Raw genomic sequence first — 22,710 nt, 5'->3', positions numbered from 1 at the left:
CCCCTGGCAAGACTCTCCAGCTTCGTCCCCACATCATGTTTCTCCCGAGGGCACGGAGCCATCCCGGAGGGCTTCGGGCTTTGTGCAGGGCTGCGGTGCCTGGTGGGTGCACAGCTTCCCCATCCCTGCCGCCTTCTCCCGACACGGACCAGCTTACCACTTTGGCTGGTTTATCTGGAGGGGAAGGTGGGATTTCATCACTAAATGTGGCTACTCATTGTCTTAGAATATCGATATAAAAGACATAAATTTTCACAGAAACAAAGCAACGCGTTTATTTGGTTTCCATTCACAGCGTTCACTTAATCCTGCTGTTGAATATGCAGACGTAGAAAGCTGTGCCTCTACCTAACAAAATAAAGGTGGTCAAATCTGAACTGCTTGTCTCTTTGAGATATTCATTTAATACATAAATTTAATATACTTTGATAAAACTCTTATTAGGTGTTGAAGATGTTGCCATCTTAAATAGCAGACTAAGAATATTTACTTACTCCTGCAAACTGGCCATTCTATTGAAGATATTTATTAATCTCCAAAATATATTATCCATATTTCATTGTTTGCAACATATATCAGTACAGTACATTGCATTGTAGCGTTTAATTTTTTATCTTATTGAATTTCTTACACGTGTCAGTTGCTTCTGTGTATAACAAGAGATTGATGCTTTTGAGAAATGCCTGGATTGTGGGTGCTACTTCTGTTTCAATGAATAAGCTCTTCAGTTATTTTTATTTGCATAAAACATGAAAGATGTGAACTACTGCCATTAGATCCATGCAGACAGTCAACATCCAAATTGCAAGTGCTCTTAATAGGTCCCTCAGTCTCAGATTCATATGAGACATTCCCATCTGATGTCATCAAAATCTATGCAGCAGACTATCTTACCTTTTCAGTTGTATTGTGGGATTTTCAAACAGCAAGATTTTTAACGGGATACATGGAAAGATGGATGTCATTTAAATTAGTAATTGCACTTGCAAATGTTATGCATCACAGAATAATTTGTCCACAACATTTAAATATCTGTGATATAGTGGGAGAAGTGGTTTAGGGGTGAAGGAAGACAAATTCAGGAAGGTTTTCCTGGTAACTGGTACAAGGTTGTGTTTGGGTGAAACAGCAGGACTGACACAAGGGAAATAACACCACGAAAGGAGGAATCCTGCCAGTGGCTCCGCACTGCGGTGTGTTCTGCACAGTCCTAGGGACAGTACTTTGGGATGCACCCAGGTTACATTGCTCCAAATACTCTGCTGCGACAGGCACAGCTGCACTAATGCTTGTTTGCTGTGCTGGGGGCGTGCAGGAGTCCAGGGGGAAACAGGAGCCATGAGGAGGGCGGAGGAGGCTAAAGTCTGGTGAATGAGAAAAATCACGGGGGAGTGCAAATGTCTCTGAAGTTATATGAGAGCGATTGTCAAAATTGAGGACACAAGATGAAGAAATGCTAATAAAAAGCTCAGTTTCAAAGCTGGGGACTCATGATCAGATGTCTAGTTCTGCATTTAAGCAACTAACATGACATTTAAATGTATAAAAGTGCTTAATGACAAGTATAAATAAGTGCTTAATCTCACTAATAAGAATAGGATTGGGGTAGATGAAAACATCCCTCCCAGATGCTGGGATACACCTTCGCCTTTGCTACGTGAAAAAGATTGTGAGAGAGATTCCTTTCTCAGGGGTAAAACTGAATTTAAACCCCGGGTTGTACAATAAGAACTTAATGAGTTGCAGGATGTGTCTCTTTACTCTGAAAAAGAGTCAAGGAACATGAGCAATCTTGGACTGTATGTAAATTGTTTCATTGTACCTGCTAAATATGACATGGAAAACTTCAGACTTATAAAATGTCACCTGCTCTTATCGAGCTTCGAAGAGATTACCTCTTAACAGAAGTTTCATTTTCATTTCCTCCAACATTTACTGAAGTGAGCGAGGGCCATGACTCCTTTATTTCCTAATCCGAGCCAGCAACTTGCTTTTTTCTGTGTTTTATGTCATTCCATATGACATTGCATCAAGGCAATTCAGTGCTGCATGCAGTTGATCCAAAAGCAATTTAAGTCAAAAATGGACAAATATGGATGTCATTTATAAAGCTTGTTCAAAGGTCTTTGACACAGCTCAAAGCTTGCGCACTTTTGAGGTGCGGCAAGGCTTTTCTCCTCTTATTTCTGAAGCCACATTGTGGGGTTTTAATAGAGCTCTGCTGAGTGAGTAGCAGACGACACTTTGTACATAGAACAATCCTTCCATAAACTAAGTGTTTTCATTTTTATTATTTATAGAAACGTTTTAGAAGAAAAATATCTGACACAATATAAAAACAAGCGTAGCGGTATCAGCAGAATGGCCTTGCAGACTGAAACCCAAACATCTTGTACAGTCTGTTAAAATCTTACTGCTCGTCCAGTGTACAGAGTTGGACTGTGATGGGGAAATAAATGATACTATGTTTTCTTTGGTGGCTTCTCTGTTTTCACACCTATGTTGATCAGATCCTAAATGCTGTCACTTCAAAGGCTTTGCTTGTGGAGTGGATTTTTTTTACATATTATATATAATATAATAAATATTTTGTATTTATTTATATAAAAGAGACACCCCCCTCTCTGTTTAAGGCTCTCTGGCTTACTCTTTCTTTTGCTTAGTCATTGTCACCAAAAGCCCAGATGTAGTATCCAGGCAGTCCAGCTGTAAGAGAAAGTCTGTACGTAGGACTTACAACCTCTGTGTGAGACCACACATTCCAGTGCAATACTGTACACTGGAAACAATTTGAGAAAGTGCCCTTTCTTCAAAGGAGAATGCTGAGAGTTTCTTAGAAATGTTTCTTTTACCTAAGTGCTGAAGAGTTTCTCTGAGTAATTAGTTCACTAGAGATCTCCAGATAATATCATAGTGGCAAATAAAAAATATCCATTTGACAAATGTTTCCTCATGTGTTTATTTTTTTTTCCCCCCTCGTCCTAAGTGTTCAGCTAACACGATTCATGTGTCTTCTGCTTGGGGTCTCAAGAAACATTTGGAATTGCTTATAAACATATTTTTTTTCTTGTTTTTGATTAGGACGTGTTTCAAAGCAGTTAGATGTCCTGCTATGAAAATTCAAGAGGTAGCTCACCAAAAAGTGCCTCTGCAGTTGTCAATATTTCCCCCCCACCATCTTCTTCCCTGCCTTCATGCCTTGTCCCTTCCCCTGAGCCAGCGGGGCTGTTCGTGCTTTTGCCATCAATGTTGTTTTGTTGATGGAAGTGTGTTCAAAATTGCCAGCACAGATTATTTTGTTATTTAAAATGTTTGGTTGCTGCCTATTGCATTTGCCATAAAGGGTCATGGTAAAATGGCATCATGAGAACTGTTTTCATTAAGAAAGTATAATGGCAAATAAAAGTTCAGTTTGTAGATAAATTTATTACAATTAACTCTAATTGTATACTGTGTTTTCAAAAATATATTTGTCAAAATATTGCTGTTTGTAAAAATGGGTTTAAGTATCCTTGCCTGTCTGTTTGGCTGATTAATGAACGAACTTATTTTAATAACAAAATAATATCATCATAGCTTCTTGAAGCAATTAGTGAATTACTTGCATTCCCTTTCTTTTATCTTAATTCTGTATTTTTTGCTACGCTCTTTCCCAAATAGTAAATATATTCAGTAATTATATCTGATAACATGTAAGTAGTTTATATTAGATAGCAAGATATATAATGCAGATAATAAGAGTCTAGATTACATCTAGTGTATGTTACATTTATTTTATAAATGTAGTAAGTGATGCATTGCATATTCCAAAAGGGCTCTAAAAGCCTGATGAACGGATAGGCACTTGATACAGAGCACGTTATTTCTCATGCCTCCTTAGGTCTTGCAGTTACTTCTGGAACAAAACATGGTTTAAGAGCGCACAGCAGCAGAGCTAAACACTTCAAGGCAAAGATGAGAGTATATCTAATCCAATTCCAACTTTCTGTGGTATTTAAGGTGTAGCCACTGTTTCATATTTTAATAACAGAAACCAATGGCTTATATATAGCATCTGTGGAGTGTTAGATTCTTAAAAAAAACAAACATCAACCTACCTCCATAGTGTTTAAGACCTTATCCCGCACAGAAACACTATTAATAGCGATTGAAGTACTGCTACAGAATTGTTACTCTTTTCAGATGCTCTTGAGATTAAAGCAAAGATATTTAAAAAATTTTGCTGCCCTAACTAGAAGTCTCACCTCAGTTTCCCAAGGTGGCTGCACCTCTGGTGCCAGCACCAAGTACCAGTGGTGGGAGGTGTGGGGTGCCTTGAGGTGCTGGGCACCCTGAGGTGCTGGGCGCGCATGGCGTGCACCCTGAGTGACGTCTTCCTGTGCTCTTCTGCTGAGGTCCTCTGGGTGCAGGACTAGTTTGGGTGTGTGGAGGGGTGGGATGATGAGTCTGAGGTCTCACATCCCGTTGCTACTGAAGGGGTGACCCCAAGTGTCCCCCAGGTGCTCATGACGTCCTCTGTGCCCCAAGTTTCTGTCCCCTCGCGATGGCTGGGGCTGCATTTGTGAGTGTAACTCTCGCCTGTGTTTGCCCTACGAGATGGAGCTCGGTTTGGGCAGCTGACATTAAATGGCAGAAAACAATTCTCTGGCAGACTGAGAGTGCAGTCCAAGAAGGCAACCCTCTGCCTCACTATTAATCCACCGTCATTTCTGTTAATATATAATGATTGCCACCTGACCCTCAAGCAGGGATGAGGAGTAGGGGTATCCACAGTACGCAGGAGGCATGCAGAGGGTATGTGTCACAAATAAAAATTCCCCCAAGGCCTGTACAGAAAGCAATGTGTTCATTCTGCCTCTGGACTGAATACAGCTGACCTCACAGTTGCCTTTACCACGAAGTTTTGGAGGGCAGAGCCCAGTGAGAGACTAAATACCCTATTGCTAAATATACTTTGTTGAAACATTTCTCAGCACTGAGCAAACATTACAAGTAACGAATATATTTAATGGAGTGTATTAGTTTGTTATAGCTAGTTGCTATAATAGGCAGTTAAAACATGATAAACAAAAGAAGCAGAAATATGATGTACTAGAAGATCACATCTCTTTCCCTTATATCTGTTTTGTCAACTTGCATTCATCTACTTTCTGTTTTCTTTGGTGGGCAGTCATCAAGGCGTGAAATAGCTGCCTTCCCACGTTACCAAGCTGTGTAAATTTTGCTTTGGGAATGAGCTTATTTCAGACAGAGTTCCTAACCGTGGTGCGCTAGCACCGCTAGCGTAGGGAAGAACACACAAATAGAATGTTTTAGTTCTTAGGGATTACATAATTAAAATCATTTATTAATCTGTGGCCTGGATGGAGTTTAGCATAGGAAATAATGGTAAAAGTCATAAATATGTTATAAAGTTAGCATATCAAAGTAACAGAAAAAAAAAATTGGTGATGCTCAGATTGTTGATGCAAATGAGCGTATCATTAAATGATGCTCTGAAGAAAAAGATTGGCAAAATGCCTTTAAAACGAGTATTCATCTATTGCCAAGAGCAAAGTGTTTAAATTTTTATGTTAAAGTTTACTAGTCTTTCTATGTTTATTCTGTTTATATAGGTGGATTGTATTTTTTTTCCTTTCAGGAACTGTATCCTACCAACATTATTGCTGTCCACTACACTTCTAATGGTAAAGTAACAGTGAAAGCATAATTACATTTCCTAATTATGTGTAATTAAGCAAAACTCAGATGATGTATTCAGTGAGCTCTTGGAATAGCCAAGGGTCAAGGACTTTTGGAATTTTGTAGCATTTCTCTAAATAAGCACATTATACTGTTAAAGCCAAGATACAGTTTTGTGCAGTCTGTTCTGTAAACCTGCTTAACAGCTAAAATATATCGTATTCATTTATTTAGCTGAGTAAGGATATATTTGAGATTTCCTCCCTCCCGTTTTTAGATTTGTCGTACTTAACCCAGGAAAAGGGACTTTAAACTCAGCACCATAATGTTCTGCATGCTGACAAGCTAAGTGATATTTATTTTTTCAAACCTTAATCCTTTTGAAACATGGAGAAATAAATACATCCTCTTATCTAGCATATGCCTGAGACTGGAAATAAATTCTTATTTTCTTGTAGTCCTGTACCAGTGGTCTGCAATGAATAATTTGGGCAGTCTCACTGAATATAATAGGAAGAGCTTCTCTATTACCAGTGATAATTATAAAGCTCATAATGGGAAACCTCCAAAGCCCTACCATCAATCAAGGAAAATAAACAATGGAAAATGATAGGTATATAGAAGAGAAAATGGCAAAACCGCATATGGAAATGCAATAGTTTCTGTGAGGTTATAAATCATGGGGGAGTCATAATTTTAAATGTAATTAATATTCTCAGATTAAAACATAACTTTCTAAGGAATTAAGCAGACATTTTTACAATCAGAAACTGGATGAGTCAGAGCATTAGTAATGGGATTAAGGAGACTTTCACTTCTAGATCATTAGGTCAAATATGACCCAAATCTGCAGTGCCTGAAAGTTATCATTTCACAGCTGTGCAGTGGCCTTTGTAAAAAGATTTGTTGATTTTGGTCTAGACCCCAGCAGGCAAGGGTCTGCAGACCAAAATCAGCTGTGCTGTAAGCAGTTTTGTTCTCAGTAAAAACAAAAGAAGTTGGCCGCCATCATCTCAAAGCTTGGATTTTGGAGTATTAGAGCATCATTAAAAATCCCATGTTGTGAATCCTGCCTGCTAGGTCTCTGGAAGCGGTCCCTCCAGACAAGGACGCAGATGAGCATCGTTTACTGGAAGTTTTTCTCTCCTTGTCTCATGAATGCCTATCCTGGAAACCTAAGACAAAGATGAAAGAAAGGTCTTCAGAGCATTCCTTAGTACGTAAATTCCCACACGTGCTTCTTAAAATAGAGGTTGATTTGAGTGATAACACCAAAGTCCATTGTCATCAGTTTATCAATCTACACCAATTTACTGGTAAAAAGCTTGCTAAAGATTTATAAGTCAATGATAGATTAGTTTTGCTATTAGTTGTAACAGCAAATGTAGAAAGGGGAGAACCCACCTTGGTAAAGTATTAGTATCCAAATTAAGAAAACTCTAATTTTTTTTAACACCGTGTTGGTAAATTTTAAGCTTACATGGTCTTATATGGATGAACTCGGGGGCACAGTGCACGTTGTCTCTGGAAGGATTTGGGTAGGAGCGGGACCTCCCAGCAGCAGCTCACTGTGTGGGAACAATACGTCCAGTTTATTTTCCCATCTCACACCATGGCCCAGAGGGCTCCACCTAACGCACTTGGTTTTTTGTACACCAGTGCTGGCGGTTAGAGGCCTTGAAATTGTCTCCACTTGCACATCATGCCACTCCCCTGAAAAATTCAGAAGTGTTCAAAATACGTCTGTTCATGCTGTTGACTTCTCTATCACTTGGTTTCCCTTCAGTGAGATCTGAAGATATTCAAGGAGTGTTTGGAGCTTTCTGAAGCTTTTGTGTCAGTTATGATTCCTGAACTAGCTCTCTGGGGAGCAGAGAGTTAACTAAGGTTTCCTGCAGGCTGCCTGTGTGGGTGAGTGCCCCTGGTGCACATTCATGCAGAGACGGGTGGTGGACCCGGTCTGGTTCAGAAACCTCTGCCCTTGCTGCAGTGCATTGTACTTATGCTTATAAACCCAGCAAAGAGGTAGGGTGCGCATGTTCAAGGGCAGCGCTACACTAATGTGCTTTCTTACAGGCTTTCCTGATGCTTTCTTGAACATGAAATTGTTAACAACTTGAAAATTCAGTCCTTGAACTAGCTCTGTTTCTTCTAGTTGTTGTTTCTATCCTCTGGACATGACCAGGGCCATTGCCTCACCTCCACTTGGACTGCGGCTTATTTACCTCTTGGCTGTAGGACGCTTACAGAGACGCTGACTTGCAGTTTTCCATTCCTTTCGTTTCTTTTCGTGGCCACAAACAAGCCCAGTTCCTTCCTTGATTTCCACCCTTTGTTCCTGTCCCCTATGACTCCCCAAACCACTCCCGAGACACTGTCTTTTTGGCAGAGCTTATAATTGTGGAAATAGTGGAGGACCAAGGAAATGTCTGTTGCTCTAGTCTTTAGTTATAGCATGGTGATGACCAGTAGTTTAGTCTATGGCTAAATCAATTAGTGCTTAAAGGATTCCAGTTTTTAGTCCTTTATTCCTGTTTTGGAATTCTTCCATGTTCTTTGCCATACACCTGAGGGAAGGTGAGACTCTTTTTCACGTGATTTCCACCAAAAAACAAATATATTTTTGACAGTTGTGGAATCTGTCTACAGGCTGAATAAATATGTTTGCAATGTTGTTTTTTCATATGTGCACAATATTAAGTATTTTCCAGAAATATTTGTTCCTATGTTGAAAGGTTACAAAAGACCAGTGAACCATTGGTAACCTGCTTCAGAGTTACCAATGACCTAGCAAGCACGTTTTGTTTGCAGTGCTTTGTTTCCTGTTGTGAACTTCATTTACTAGGTATGCGTGACACAAAGCTTTATTAATTGCACGAAGAAATGACACAACTATTATTCCCAGTAACAAATGAGTCACTAAGTTTGCAACAGCGGACGAAAGATAAATGCATGCATGTGAGATCTGCAATAGTTATAAAAGTTCTTCCTGAAAATACATTTCAATTAATTTACAGCATTCTTACATACTGTGTGTGATATATTCAGATTTTCAGTCCCGATGCACTCCTGAAAAGAATGTCCAGTGTTGTTGTAAGGATTAAATGTCCCACGGGGGATAAAAGCACCAGAGAATGGAGGGCAAAGAAGCATTAGATGTAGAAACAAACAGATGTAGCATAATAAGTAAAAGTTCAATATGTGCTGAGGACCGGCATGTGTAAAATCTGAATGGTGATTTCAAATAGTTGGAGGCCAGTATGGCAGCAGAGCTCCCTCCAGTATGGCCCAGATAAGAGTCATTAGGCACTCTGCACGCCAGCAATGGGCTCAAGTGAAAGAGAAGTTCTCCTCTGATATCTTTACTTGCCTCTTAAATATTAACCATATGAATCTTTTAAGTTTCAGAAATCTGTGGCCAGCAAGAGAAAGTTCTTCGAAATGACCCCATTTGTGTTAATGTAACAATCTAATGCAAACTTTAATGCTTAAGTTTGCATAATTTCAATTCATTTGTGCTGTTCTGATTATTAAAATTGCTCATTTAAGGACTATCTTTTGTTTTGTTTGATTTCAGCATTCCCTTTGGTAAGAGTTGCAAAAATGGTGAGGAAATGGATTTAATAGACAGGGTCTCTGGAATGGTTAGCTAAATGGTGCTGCAAATACTCCCAATTTTTCCCTTTGTTCTTCTACATATGTTTAAAGATATTTCTGTTAATTTACAATTTGAAAGGTGGATGAGGAGCAGAGAGTTTGAAAAATAGATTACTGTCTTCATTAATACAGGTTTGACCTACAAAGTCTTCACGTACTTAATGATTAAAAACCAAAGTGCTAAATAATAAATTATAAGAATTTATAGGAGTCATCATCTTGAAATTAGCTTACTGAATGTTCTTATCATAATAAATCTGAGTGGGTGTCTAATTTAGTGTTAGCTGACTAAAATTATATGTTGCAGTCAGATAAAAAAAGAAAAAAAACTTTTGTTTCAAGACAAATGGTATGAATGTAATCAGAAGTAACTCAAAGGGCTGCCATATTTTGTTGTGCCTACTTTGCAGAAACTTTGGCAAAACTGGTATTGGTAGAATGAAGATCGATTTCAATTTGTGAATCTGGCAGACAATAAAATTTCCTCTAGCGATTCAGTGATGTTTATGGTAACACTTCCCTTCCTGCTATAGCCAGTCAAAAACCCAGGAAACAAATGACAAAATATCTGCTGTATCTCTTATTCAATCTAAGTATTGCAGAGGCATTTGCCAAGATCTTTTTATGTGATTGTAGAACAATCTCTCTTTATCTTGCACTGTTATAAAAGATGTTTCTCAATTCAATTAAAATGTATTTCTCCTCACATATGAATAGGAAACCTCACATACAGACCTGAACATTTTCAGACTGGTAAGCTGTTCCTAAAATTCACCTACTGTGAAGCCTTGAAGGAAAAGAAAGAAAAACAAATGTTCATTTAGGAAGCATATTAAAAGCAGCCCTAATCAATATTTTGCTTCAGTCCAGGCAGTAAAAGATACAGACCTGAGCCCGCTCTCAGGACAGTCATTCTGAGCCTTTCTGCTATGCCAATACAAGTGGGTTTCACCAGTATAGAGCTAACAGAATCACAGAATCACAGAATGGTAGGGGTTGGAAGGGACCTCTGTGGGTCATCTAGTCCAACCCTCCTGCCGAAGCGGGGTCACCTACAGTAGACTGCACAGGACCTTGTCCAGGTGGGTCTTGAATATCTCCAGAGAAGGAGACTCCACAGCCTCCCTGGGCAGCCTGTTCCAGTGCTCCGTCACCCTCAGAGTGAAGAAATTCTTCCTCATGTTCAGACAGAACTTCCTGTGCCTCAGTTTGTGCCCATTGCCCCTTGTCCTGTCGCTGGGCACCACTGAAAAGAGCTTGGCCCCATCCTCCTGACACCCACCCTTCAGATATTTGTAAGCATTTATTAGGTCCCCTCGCAGCCTTCTCTTCTTCAGGCTGAACAAGCCCAGTTCCCTCATCATCCTCTCCTCATAGGGGAGATGTTCCAGTCCCCTCATCATCCTTGTAGCCCTCCGCTGGATTCTCTCCAGTAGCTCCTCATCTTTCTTGAAATGGGGAGCCAAGAACTGGACAGAGTACTCCAGATGGGGCCTCACTAGGGCAGTGTAGAGGGGAAGGAGAACCTCCCTCGACCTGCTGGCCACACTCCTCCTAATGCACCCCAGGATGCCATTGGCCTTCTTGGCAGCCAGGGCACACTGCTGGCTCATGGTTAACCTGTCGTCCACCAGGACACCCAGGTCCCTCTCCACAGAGCTGCTCTCCAGCAGGTCCACCCCAAGCCTGTACTGATGCATGAGGTTGTTCCTCCCCAGGTGCAGGACCCTGCATTTGCCTTTGTTGAACCTCATCATGTTCCTCTCTGCCCAGCTTTCCAGCCTGTCCAGGTCATGCTGAATGGCAGCACAGCCTTCTGGTGTATCTACCGCACCTCCCAGTTTGGTGTCATCAGCAAACTTGCTGAGGGTACATTCTAACTCTTCATCCAGGTCATTGATGAAGAAGTTAAACAAGACTGGGCCCAGTACCGACCCCTGAGGGACACCACTATTTACCAGCCTCCAACTAGACTCAGCGCCGCTGACTACAACCCTCTGAGTTCTGCCATTCAGCCAGTTCTCAATCCACTTCACTGACCACTCATCCAGCCCACACTTCCTGAGCTTCCCTAGGAGGATATTATGGGAGACTGTGTCGAAAGCCTTGCTGGAGTCGAGGTAGACAACATCCACGGCTCCCCCTTCATCTACCCAGGCAGTCATGTCATCGTAGAAAGCTATTAGATTGGTCAGGCATGATTTCCCCTTGGTGAATCCATGCTGACTACTCCTGATAACCTTCTTTTCCTCCACTTGCTTGTTGATGAGCTCCAGAATAAGCTGCTCCATCACCTTTCCCAGGATGGAGGTGAGGCTGACCAGCCTGTAGTTCCCTGGGTCCTCCTTCTTGCCCTTTTTGAAGATTGGAATAACCTGTGCACAGTCACCACGTCTGGTGGCAAACTTCACTGGATGACAGACTGGGACCCTAGTTTGTAAACAGGTGCTAAAATCATAGCAGAACAGCTTTACAGGTGAAATTTCTCTCTGCGGTTTGTAAGCAGCAGTGAGAGGTGCAGAAGGCAATCAGGTTCTACTTCATCCTTTGGCTTTGCCTCAGTCTCTCACCTTAATTAATTAGAGGGAAATATGCCTTTCAGAGAAGAAGAAAATACCTTTGTGATTTTCATCGGGAAGTCGTAGCTCTTGTGGTTAAAAGGGAAAAGATTTGTTGTTGTTGTTTTAAATATTAAAAATTTAATGTATGATTTACTAGTACTTCATTTTTGTCATTAGTACCAATTCTGCAGTGCTAAATGCTGTTGATAATATTTAAGTTTCTTTGTATAAGCATAATTTTTGATTGCAGATTCCTAATCAGAACTAAAAAAATAATGTGCCGTAATCATTATTCCTGAAGAGCTCCTGGAGATCAGAGTCATCTCTGAAAATGCTGATTAGTCAGATTTCATTACCTTCTTTCAGAGTATTCAGATGTCAAAAAAAGTCAAAACAAAGATGAGAGTATACAAATGAAAATTAGATGCATTATTAACTTAAAAGAGCTCATATCTCTCATTTTCTAAAAGGCCTCTGCCTTAGCAGTCTCCTGCAGTTGGACCTGAGTGATCCCATACTGTAGCAGTGTGCCCAGAGCGTGTGTGAACGTGAGGTTCCTTTTGAGCGCTACTCACCATATATGCTGTAGAATGGAGGGCAGCTTAGGTAATTACTGTATCACACCATGTAATCATTCTTTAATTGGGAAAGAAGATGCTTGTGAAATAATTTTTGTTCGGCTAATCATTAACAACCTTATCCAAACTCGCATTGTTTTTTAGGAGTGAAGGTGAACCCCATTTTCAGTCTTAGTTTTATTTTCTGTCTTTTAGATACGCATGATCAGTGGTATTTTGTTGTATTATGTAGTGTCCAAAGACCCCTTACGATGAGTGTCTGCTGTGCTGGCAACTGTGCAGAGGCTTGTTAAGAGAGATGTCTGTCCTGCAGAACCTGCATGCTGAGACCACGGCTGAAGAAGTTAGTCTCTACAGCAGTCATCTACATATTTCAGTGCTTTTGGAGCCACTGGGATGACTGCTACTAGCAATTAATATGACTGGGCGGTACTGGTGAGCCTGCTATGGCTCCATATGGTTTAGCAGTGATTCCCGACACTATTGAAGCCAAGACCCAGTGGCACTATTATTTCCTCCAAAGGCAAGTACCCATCAAAAGGCAGCAATGTTAAAGTACGTCTGATAATAGCACAAGCTGAATGATTGGACTGTAGCAAAAAACAGAGGAAAAAGGCAGGTTCATTTAGTTGGTATTTTTTCCTTCTGGTTTGCTCAGCGAGCTCTTCAGGGGTGGACTGAAGCATGTCCTCTAGGTGCCCTGTACATTGTGTCGGTGTGGAACTGAGGTGGTGTCACCATGAGCTGCCTGCAGGGATGACTACCGGCAGCGTGCTTGATCTCCAAAGTCTAAGTGACTCACTGATGCACTATAGAAGCTGTAGGTGAAGACTCAGCCCAGGGTATTCGCAGAGGGATGTTTTGTGCTCTGTTCTGTATCCCTTTTATTTCACACCTGTGCAGGGTTAATCATAGGATACAGTGATGTGTCAGTGAACAGTACAACATAACCTGTACATGAAGACAGAGTTAATTTCATGTTTAGTGAAAGCACACTGCTTTTATAAGAGCTCCAGGTTTTGTAATGGAAGATTTGTAATGCACCGTTTTTTTTTTTTAACACTTTTTTTTTCGTTAGCATTACTAATGTGTATGTTACTTTTAAAGGCTTGACTCAGCAACCTCTGCATGTTCCAGATTTCTTGCCGCCAGTATGCAGCTGTGTGGCTGTGTAACAATGCAAGGTCATTTTCATGTCACATACGTAGGAATAACAGAAATTGCATTCGGTCGAAATTAACATAATGTCCCTTAAGATTTCAGTGGGAGAAAACAAACAAACTTCAGCATGATCCATTAACACCAGAATTCAGGGGACAACTTCCAGCACAGGCTCTAGAAAGACTTGATTACAGTCTTGGTCAGTGAGAACTCTCTGCACTCAGATGCTGTGATATTTTTTTCCTAGTCATTTTGTCTCAAATCAGTTATTTAATACAAATGATCAGACAAGTTGTTTTTTCTGCTTTTTTTACTAGATCAGGTTTTTAATATAAAACAGGACACAGACGCATCTTTTTAATACGTACAAAGATACAGGCAGGAAAAAGGAAACAACATTTAACACTATCAAATCTCTTTGTCATAAAGTAATGTTTGTTTTCTTTCTCCCTGCAACTTGTTGAGGTTTACGGACAAGTACCTGTAACATTATCCATTTACAGAATTTTGCTTAGGATTCAGCTGGCCCGTAAGACTGGGTTGTGAAAGAAGCAGAGAACATGTGCATTTCCCAAATCCAGTACACTTTGCACCCAGGTCTGCAGAGCAAATCAGCTGACGCTTCTGTGAAATTATAGAAATGATAGTTTTTTCCATCTTTAAAGAAATCAGTGAGTGAACAGATAAGTAGGGGAGGGAAGAACAGTTGCTCTTGTAATTTAATAAAGACTTGTGGTTCAAAAAGATACACAGTCTGGTGGCCAGGTAGCTTGTTGTTATGTTGGGGGTTCTTTTTCCACATCGGTGATATTCCTCAGTCCTGCAAGTCAGTAAAACCAAGACCACTTGCCATAGCTATAAGCTATCAATAAAAATTAATGTACCAGAGGGAATTGAAAGGAAAAAAATGTACTTAAGTGTTCAGGGCCATCGAGCCACCCATGCATCCTCTGCGAGTGTATTCTGGCGATAGAGCTGTTATTGTTGCCATGGGCTGCCATTTAATGTTATTTTCCTAAGTAAATGCTTCTGTGCTCTGATCAAGGACATTGGCAGTAAACCAAGACACAGTCTTCAGAAAAAGATGGTGCTGAATGGTATTGAATACTGCTCAACCAGACCTGGTATCAGAGGATAGCGAAAGCCAGTTCAAACACAGGTTTAAAATCCTTTCAAGAAGGGAACAGGCCTTCTGTTTTCCTCTTTCTCTTTTTTTCTAGAAAGATTTTTTGCTTTTGTTTTTTTTTTTAAAAAGAATGACAAGAGGAATTAAAGAAAAAAAGACTGGGACAGCCATTCTAAACTGACTTTAACTGAGAAGAACGGGAAGATCAATAACAAAACCAAAATCCCCACAGAGCTATGTTTCTGGATGGGTGTTTGTGTTTGTCTGCCTTTCCAACAGGTTGGCGGTTGTTCAACTGAGGGCTCCCTCTGTTAACTACATCCCCCTAGTAGGTTTTTTTTGGGGGGAAGTGGTCGTGGCTCTGTATCCAGCCGTGGATGCTGATGCCAATGGTGTGGTTCTACTCCAAGGAGAGGGACAAGAGGTGTATAGTCACCCCCAGCGTAACTATAGCGAAGTAAAGGATTTTCTGCTGAGAAGAACGAGTGTTGATAGTGTTATCTGATTGTTTTGGCTCAAGTGCTAACTGTACTGCATTTGTCGATCAAGGGAGTACATTTTAAACAAGGAGTGCCGCTGTGTTGTCCCCTATAACAGCTGAACCCACAGATGCTATAAGAAAAGAGAAAAAAAGACATGAATGGAGTTTCCACTTGCAATGATCTGTGTACAGGAGCTACATACAAATGCAGAAACAAAGGCTTGTAACAAGTAAGTGATCCCCCAGGTTAATTTTACCATCGGACTGCTATCTCCATTTCTTCCTCAGGATGAGGATTTGTTGTATTTTATTGTATTAAACTGTTACATTTGATTCATTTGTAGTTAAAGCAATAAAACTATATTTATTCTAATAAAGTAATAAAGGGCAGAATCTGTGCCCCAGGGGCCTGAAACCATCATTTTGGGTATAGTATGCTCAGTGGTTGCAGCACAGAATGCTTTGGGGTATGACGTAAAGAGAAATGGGATTTAGCATTATCATTGACCTGTAGGATAGGTCTGTCCCAGTGAAACCTTGTGCTTTTTGCTGCAGGTGTAAGAAAGCAGCCGGGTGCAACCCCTGTGGGCATTTATTTTTTAAATCAAACCTTGTTAGCCCAGAACTTGGTGAATAAGAAAGGGAGGATATTACAAATGAAAAGGCTGACCTGACTTTTTGTTATGTGTTATTGATAGTATACAGACAGTCATGCTTATTTATAAATCTTCTAGGGAAAAGTATGTGTTTGAGCCATTCTTCAGGGTTGTTCAGCACATTATGGTCCTCCACCCGCTCTTCAGTCCAATTGCCCCCCTTTTCTTTTAATGATGCGTTTGGTGTGTGGCAGTTCTTCATAAAAAATGTCTGTACAGGGTCAGTCCAAAGTTCAAACCAGTCTAGTATACTTGCTCTGACAAATGACAACAGCAGAAGCCATAGAAAGAGAAGGAGAATCAGCAAACAATAGAGAATTTTTCCCCAAATCTCTCCCAGCCTTTAATAACTTACATTCATCAGTCAATTTTTGACTTGTAAACTTTTAGCATCCACAGTGTCCTGTGGGAGGTATTTAAAAGCTTAACTTCATATTGCATAAAAAATTCAGCGAATCCTTTTATTTGTTTGAAGCCTGGAACGCACTAGTGCTGTGTGATGGCACCCAGCTCCTGCACGGAACGAGGCAGTCTGTCCCTCTTCACCCTCACCAGGCTGCTCATGGTTTTGTAGACCACAATTATGTCTCCGCTCAGCTCTCTCTTTGTGAGGAAGAAGATCTGGGATTTAATTGTATACAGAAGTTATTCCATAGCAATAATAATATCTTTTGCCCTTCTCTGTACCTTTCCAGTGCTGTGATATTTTTTCAGGATGAGGGTACCAGGGCTTCCCCCAGTTTTCAAGATGCGGTCAAATCATCAATTTGTGCAGTGACAGAATTCTGTCTTTTGTTTTCTTCTCTATTCCTTTCCTAATAATTCTAGACTTCATATTTCTTTTTTAATTGCTACGGAGCATTGAGCTAATGTTCTCATAGCACTTGTGTTATAACCCCAAGATCTTGCTCTTGCATCCTCAGAATAAGCTCAGTGCAGGCATGTGAAGTTGCATTTGTTTTTTCATGTGCATCACTTGACATTCATCAACATTTAATTTCATCTGCCATTCTAGTGCCTAGTTGCTGAGCCTCATAAGATGTTTCTGCAAGTCTTTGCAGTCAGATGTCATCCTTGCTAGTGTGAACAGCTACCCTTTTTTTGCGGTAGTAGTGATGAGGGAGAGAAAAAATGGAAGGGCAGTTGCAGACTGCTGCATGGATACAAACTAGAGTGAAATCCAGTGATCCTCACTAGAGGCAATTTGATTAATGGAACTGAAACCTCAAAAAATGGTCTTGCAACTACATTTTTAATGCATAATATTTGTGTGAGTTTGACATTCAGCAAAATGCTTTCTCTCATGCCTGGTTTGAAGTTAAAAATATAAATGGAATGTCCTAGATTTTATTTATGCATCTAAAGTTGTTAAGGAGGTAAAGGAGAATGGAGAGATAGGCAGCCCAGATTACATATCTCCAAAGTACAGTCCCATCGTTCTCAGAAACGTCTCCTCCTGTTGATTGAATCATTCAAAGTTGGGCTGATTTTGGTAATTCAGAATTGTATACATTTCCATTGAATAAGCAGATGTTTGTTTCATTGTCCAAGGGAGAAGTCATAATGTTCACTTTGTGATCTTGGAGGGATCAGCATAAAAGTGCATCTCTGTCATGCACATGCACAGATACACACATTGCTGGCACTGGATTTCCTAGTACAATTTTAGGCAATGTTGAAGATTGTGAATAATTGAAAAATGCAGTGGAAATGCTTCATCTGAATTTTGTGTGAGCAATATCTAATGAATATTTGGGGGGATGTCTGAACTGTTACTTAAAGGCTGCTCTGTGTGCAAAAAGGATCTGCAGACAGCTTACACGGAAATTTTGAAAATCCTAGGGAAAAAGAAGTTTAACTGACAGCTTTTACAACTGTGTAAGTTCCACAGCATTGAATTAAGTTAATAAATGAGAGCTTAATATCAATGAAAAGTAAATGTGCATCTGGATTTTGCAAATCTCAGCATTCCATAGCATTAGAAACTCTCCCTGTTGAATGAGATGTATTCAGTGGAATTTTTAAGGTGTGTCTAAAACCGTGTACATCAAAGGTTCGGTATGATTTCATTACATTTTATTCTAAGTCAGGAAAAGTGTGAATACATTTGGAAAAAATACTCCCCTTTGTCATTCTACTTTGAGAAGTATGAGTGAAGATGACTAGGACTATAATCATCAGGGTTTGTAGCATTTTAACAATGTGAGGTACCCAGTAAATTGTGTTTTTTTCCTTCAGTACAGCGACAACAAATTTTCTTTGCAAGTCTTTCTAGACCTTTATTATTCTCCCAGTGAGAAAGCATTTGCTCTGATCATCTCTAATTTAGAATTCTTTATTTTTCACTTGTCTAATCATTGGCATTGAGTTAAAAGTGGCAAGTTGACATTATCTGCACAATAGAAGATTTGGTTTTTGCTGGTGTAGTTAATTCCCCCTTACTAACCATCCCTTTTTATTTTTCTTTCTTGATATTTAAATTTAGGTCTTTTGTCTGTCCCCATAGCTCCTACCTTTAATACATTAAATTTCATTGCCACCACTCTGAAAATCCAAATAAATTATGCCTTTTGCACTACCATCATCAACCTTCTCTGTAACCTCAGAAAAGTCAAGGAGAGTAGTTAGGCAGGTTTTTCCTTTCTAAATCTCTACCAGTTATTTTCTATTACGTTACAAATATGTGTTCCTTTCTACCTTGCCTGCTAGAATGGCTTTCAACTGTTTTCCTTGCTAGTGTTGACAAGGTGATTGACTTGCAGATTTCTACAGCAGTTTTAGACCTTTAAAAAAAAAGAAAAAGACTCCTGTTACTTTCAACAAACTTTTTTTTTTAAAACTGCTTGAGCTTCAATTATTATTTGTGGCCTACAGATCTTTGACAAGAATAAATCTTACAGTATCGAGTCTGACAGATTCAATTTTTGTTTTGAATTGCCTCCTACTTTTCTAGTAGTTGGCACTGTGGTAATTATATACATAGTCAATGGATGACAGCCAGGATATTGTTATTGTTGTCTTTGGTTTAGAGAAAGTATTCATTTCATATTTCAGTTGTTTTACATACTGGCAGGGTATAACTCTGTTCTTGATTCTAGAGTTCTGAAAACTAAAAGTTCTGGGCAATTCTACGTCAATTCCTTAGCCTCATCCATTTTAATTGCTAGATTTTATTTCTCTTTATTGGTCTGGTGCATGTCTGCAGGGGTTTATCCTGCAGAAATTTTTTTACTATGTACTTGTAAGTCTTATATAATCAATTTTGGTAAAGATAAGTGGTTCATATTGGTTATAGTCAGTGAATATTTTTATATTTGTATTTTAAAAAGAAAAAAAAAGCCTATGGGTGATAGTTCATTAGCTTGTAAATATAGTATCACTTCCTGCATAATTACAGATTTTTATAACTTTTATAATGCTTTTTGCTTATTTTCCTTTGGATAATTTTCAAAGTACTATTATTCCCTCATGAGATCTCTAAGAGGCAAAATTTCTGGCTATTAAAGATTTGCCATCCCACAAGCAGAAGACTGAGAGTGCCTCCAGGTTATTTATAACTGGATTTTATCTCAGAAAATTAACTAAAGAATATAAACCAAAATTCTAGGGGAAAACGCCTTAAACATCTCATATATTATTCTGTGCTCAAACAGCTATTTTAACAGCCTGGCAAGCCCAGTGGAGCTCCTCTTCTGGTTTTGGGCACAAAATAAGATAACATTTTTTGAATTCCTCCAGGAGATCATCTAAGTGCACTTAAAGTGGAGGCATGAAATATGAGTTTACAATGTGATATATTTAAGCTTCACATGTAAGTTTATTTGATTTTCTGTGTTTGCTAGTTCTAAGAGCCCCAGAACTCCTCATTTGCCCTTTAAAAAAAATAGTACATTTTCAAAATGTTGCGTTAGCAGGCAAGGACAAGTTGATCTGTTCTACAGAAAGTTTTGTTGTGTACTGGTTTCTCTAGTGCTACAGCCCTTTCCCGAGCACTGGCACCCCCAGTTCTGCCGGCGCTTCGGCAGACATACATGTTTACATGCCTGCATAATCCCGTTGCATTCAGGGGGCTGCTCACGCAGATGGGGTACCACATCTGACGCGTGTTGCTATATCAGCTAACCTTTGTCAGCTCTCATGTGGGGGTGGGCTTTTGGGGAGCCTTTGGTGTGAACAGGGGAAGCGAGACTACGGGCCGCAGAGCACCTCAGCTGCATCGCTCGTGAGAATTTAGGTGTCTGATGTGATTAAGCTTAAAATAACAAACTCATATTCGTTCTAACATCAGTTATACTTGAACTTAGGTCTAGAGGGGTGAAAGGTTATTGCAATAATTTATTGTACCTTATAGTACAATCGGTATTTAAAAAACGAATGGTAGCTGGAAGGCAAGTTCTATTCTTACTTCAAGGAAAAAGTACTATCAGATTGCAAGGACTAAAATAGTTGCAGTTTCTAAGTATGCCTTGTAAATAAAAGAATGAGGAAAGGGGTTTTCAAGACAAATTTTGAAACTAAGAGTATTAGCTCCGTTTCTGCTCGTGTTTATAATAACAATGCCTGCATTTATGTTTATATAATTATGACGCACAGCAGGGTGACCTTTGCAGATAACAAAACTATTAATTATTTCTTTTGGCTCTTGCTTTTAATTATTCACCTATGTGAAGTAGAATACGGACTATAAGGGCTAGGGTAAATAAGGATGATTGATTCACATCAGTGTTATCACATGGCAGAAAGATCTTAGCATTTGCCTTCAGTTTGCTTAGGCTTAGATATTACCATTAAAGAAACTGGCTTTTGATTATAAATATGGAACATAAACTGATATACATATAAATATTTGCATGTATACGTATATATATTTTTATGGGTTTTATATCCTTTATATATATATATAGTGTGCAGCCTTGATAGGAAGTTTTCCACAACATCCTGAAAAATTTTAGTCAAGGAAAAATATAAACTCTCTGTTAATGTATGGAGTTGTTTCTGCAGCCCTAACTGCATCACTTTAAGACAAAAAATAAACTGAAATTTGAATTTCAGCTGAAAATTACATGAGGAAATTAGTGATCACACTATATGCCCATTTAGACTTCTTGCCTTTAAGAAGTGGAAGGGTGGCTAAAAAACATATGGCTCTGTGTTGCCTTCTGCCATCTGTATTTTGTTTTCTAAATTATCTTGATGAGATGCATCCCAGAGTCGTAAGGGAATTGGCTGATGTAGTTGCCAAGTCACTCTCCGTCAATACAGGCTGGGGGTTGAAGGGATTTAGAGCAGCCCTGATGAGAAGGACTTGGGGGTACTGGTGGATGAAAAGCTGCACATGAGTCAATAGTGTGCACTCACAGCCCAGAACGCCAACCATACCTTGGTTGAGGGAGGTGATTCTGCCCCTCCGCTCTGGTGAGACCCCACCTGGAGTATTGCATCCAGCTCTGGGGCCCTCAGCCCAGGACAGACATGGATCTGTTGGAGTGCGGCCAGAGGAGGCCACAAAAATGATACGAGGGCTGGAGCACCCCTCCTATGAGGAAAGGCTGAGAAGAGTTGGGGCTGTTCAGTCTGGAAAAGAGAAGGCTGCAGGGAGACCTTATAGCAGTCTTCCAGTACTTAAAGTGAGCTTATAGGAAAGATGGGGAAGTAATGTCTTTAAACTAAGGGAGGGTAAGTTTAGACTAGATATAAGGAAGAAATTTTTTACAGTGAGGGTGGTGAAACACTGGAACGGGTTGCCCAGAGAGGTGGTGGAGGCCCCATCCCTGGAAACATTCAAGGCCAGGTTGGGTGGGGCTCTCAGCAACCTGGTCTAGTTGAAGATGTCCCTGCTCACTGCAGGGGGGTTGGGCTAGATGACCTCTAACGGTCCCTTCCAACCCAAAGCATTCTATGATTCTATGATCGTGTCTTACAAATATTTGAATAACTTTTGCCCAGAATAAACACTTTCATCTCAGCTTAGCACGAGAACACACTTTGGCTCTTGAAACCATAACAACTGGATAAATTAATATTGATTTCCTAGGAAAATACTTCTTCATCTGTTGAAATACCTCCTACTGTAGTCTAGAACAAAACTTACAAATTTAAAAGAATGTAAATAGTTCTTGACCAATTTCCAAGTGAAAGTAGTTATGGGTAGCATTGCACAAAGTTAATAGGCTGTACTTTCTAAAATATAGATTGCATAGAAAGATTCTTGGAAGTGCAAGGAAAGGAAGTTATCTACACATACGGATTCAAACTGAACCCTAATATACATAAACACCAAATTTTTGTAGAATTCTTTAGAGATGGGGGATTTGGGTGGCTGGAACAGTGTGATAGACTGCTCTTTTGGGATATCTGCTTGCCATTAACAGGATTAATCTACATGGCATGAATTTACAAGATTTCCAACCACTACTAATGTTTATTAGAAAAAAAAAATCTACTTGTTTGAATTCCTGAAAATTAGAGGGTTTTTAACTAGGTGTTTAAATTTTGCACACAAGACAGAAAGGTCTTGTGTAAACTCGGCGGGTTCCACGCTGTGGGCTGCAGGGTGAGATGGAGCCCAGTGTGGGTGGGTGGGTGGGTGTGGGCATCCGCCCCAGCCCAGAGGGAGAGCCCATCCTGCCGGCTTGCTGGGCCAAGGGCAAGCAAGGCTGTCCCCACAAACGTGCACGTCGCCTGTGTTTGGGGAGCCTCGGCATTGACCCATGGGTTTTTATAGCTTTTGGGGTGGCTTGGCTCCTTCAGGAAGGGTGGTGCCCATGGGCAGTGGATGAGCTGTAGGTCAGGAGGTATCAGACTTGCC

General features: G+C 40.0%; 1 protein-coding gene across 2 annotated transcripts in view; it reads left to right on the top strand.

Moving 5' to 3' along the window:
* The window catches only part of WWOX (WW domain containing oxidoreductase), a 529,815-nt gene that overhangs the window by 326,721 nt on the left and 180,384 nt on the right, over positions 1–22,710 (top strand). The window contains exon 9 of one of the 2 annotated variants that reach the window (XM_075433872.1): positions 5,642–5,687. The exons of the other annotated variant lie outside the window; for it this stretch is intronic. Within the exon in view, the coding sequence (XP_075289987.1) occupies positions 5,642–5,687 (46 nt within the window). The remainder of the gene's footprint in view (positions 1–5,641; positions 5,688–22,710) is intronic. 2 annotated transcript variants of the gene reach the window in all.

Source organism: Opisthocomus hoazin, chromosome 12 (assembly GCF_030867145.1).
Source record: "Opisthocomus hoazin isolate bOpiHoa1 chromosome 12, bOpiHoa1.hap1, whole genome shotgun sequence".
NCBI lineage: Eukaryota > Metazoa > Chordata > Aves > Opisthocomiformes > Opisthocomidae > Opisthocomus > Opisthocomus hoazin.
The sequence above is the reverse complement of the archived record's forward strand: the minus strand, read 5'-3'. Positions and strand labels throughout refer to the sequence as shown.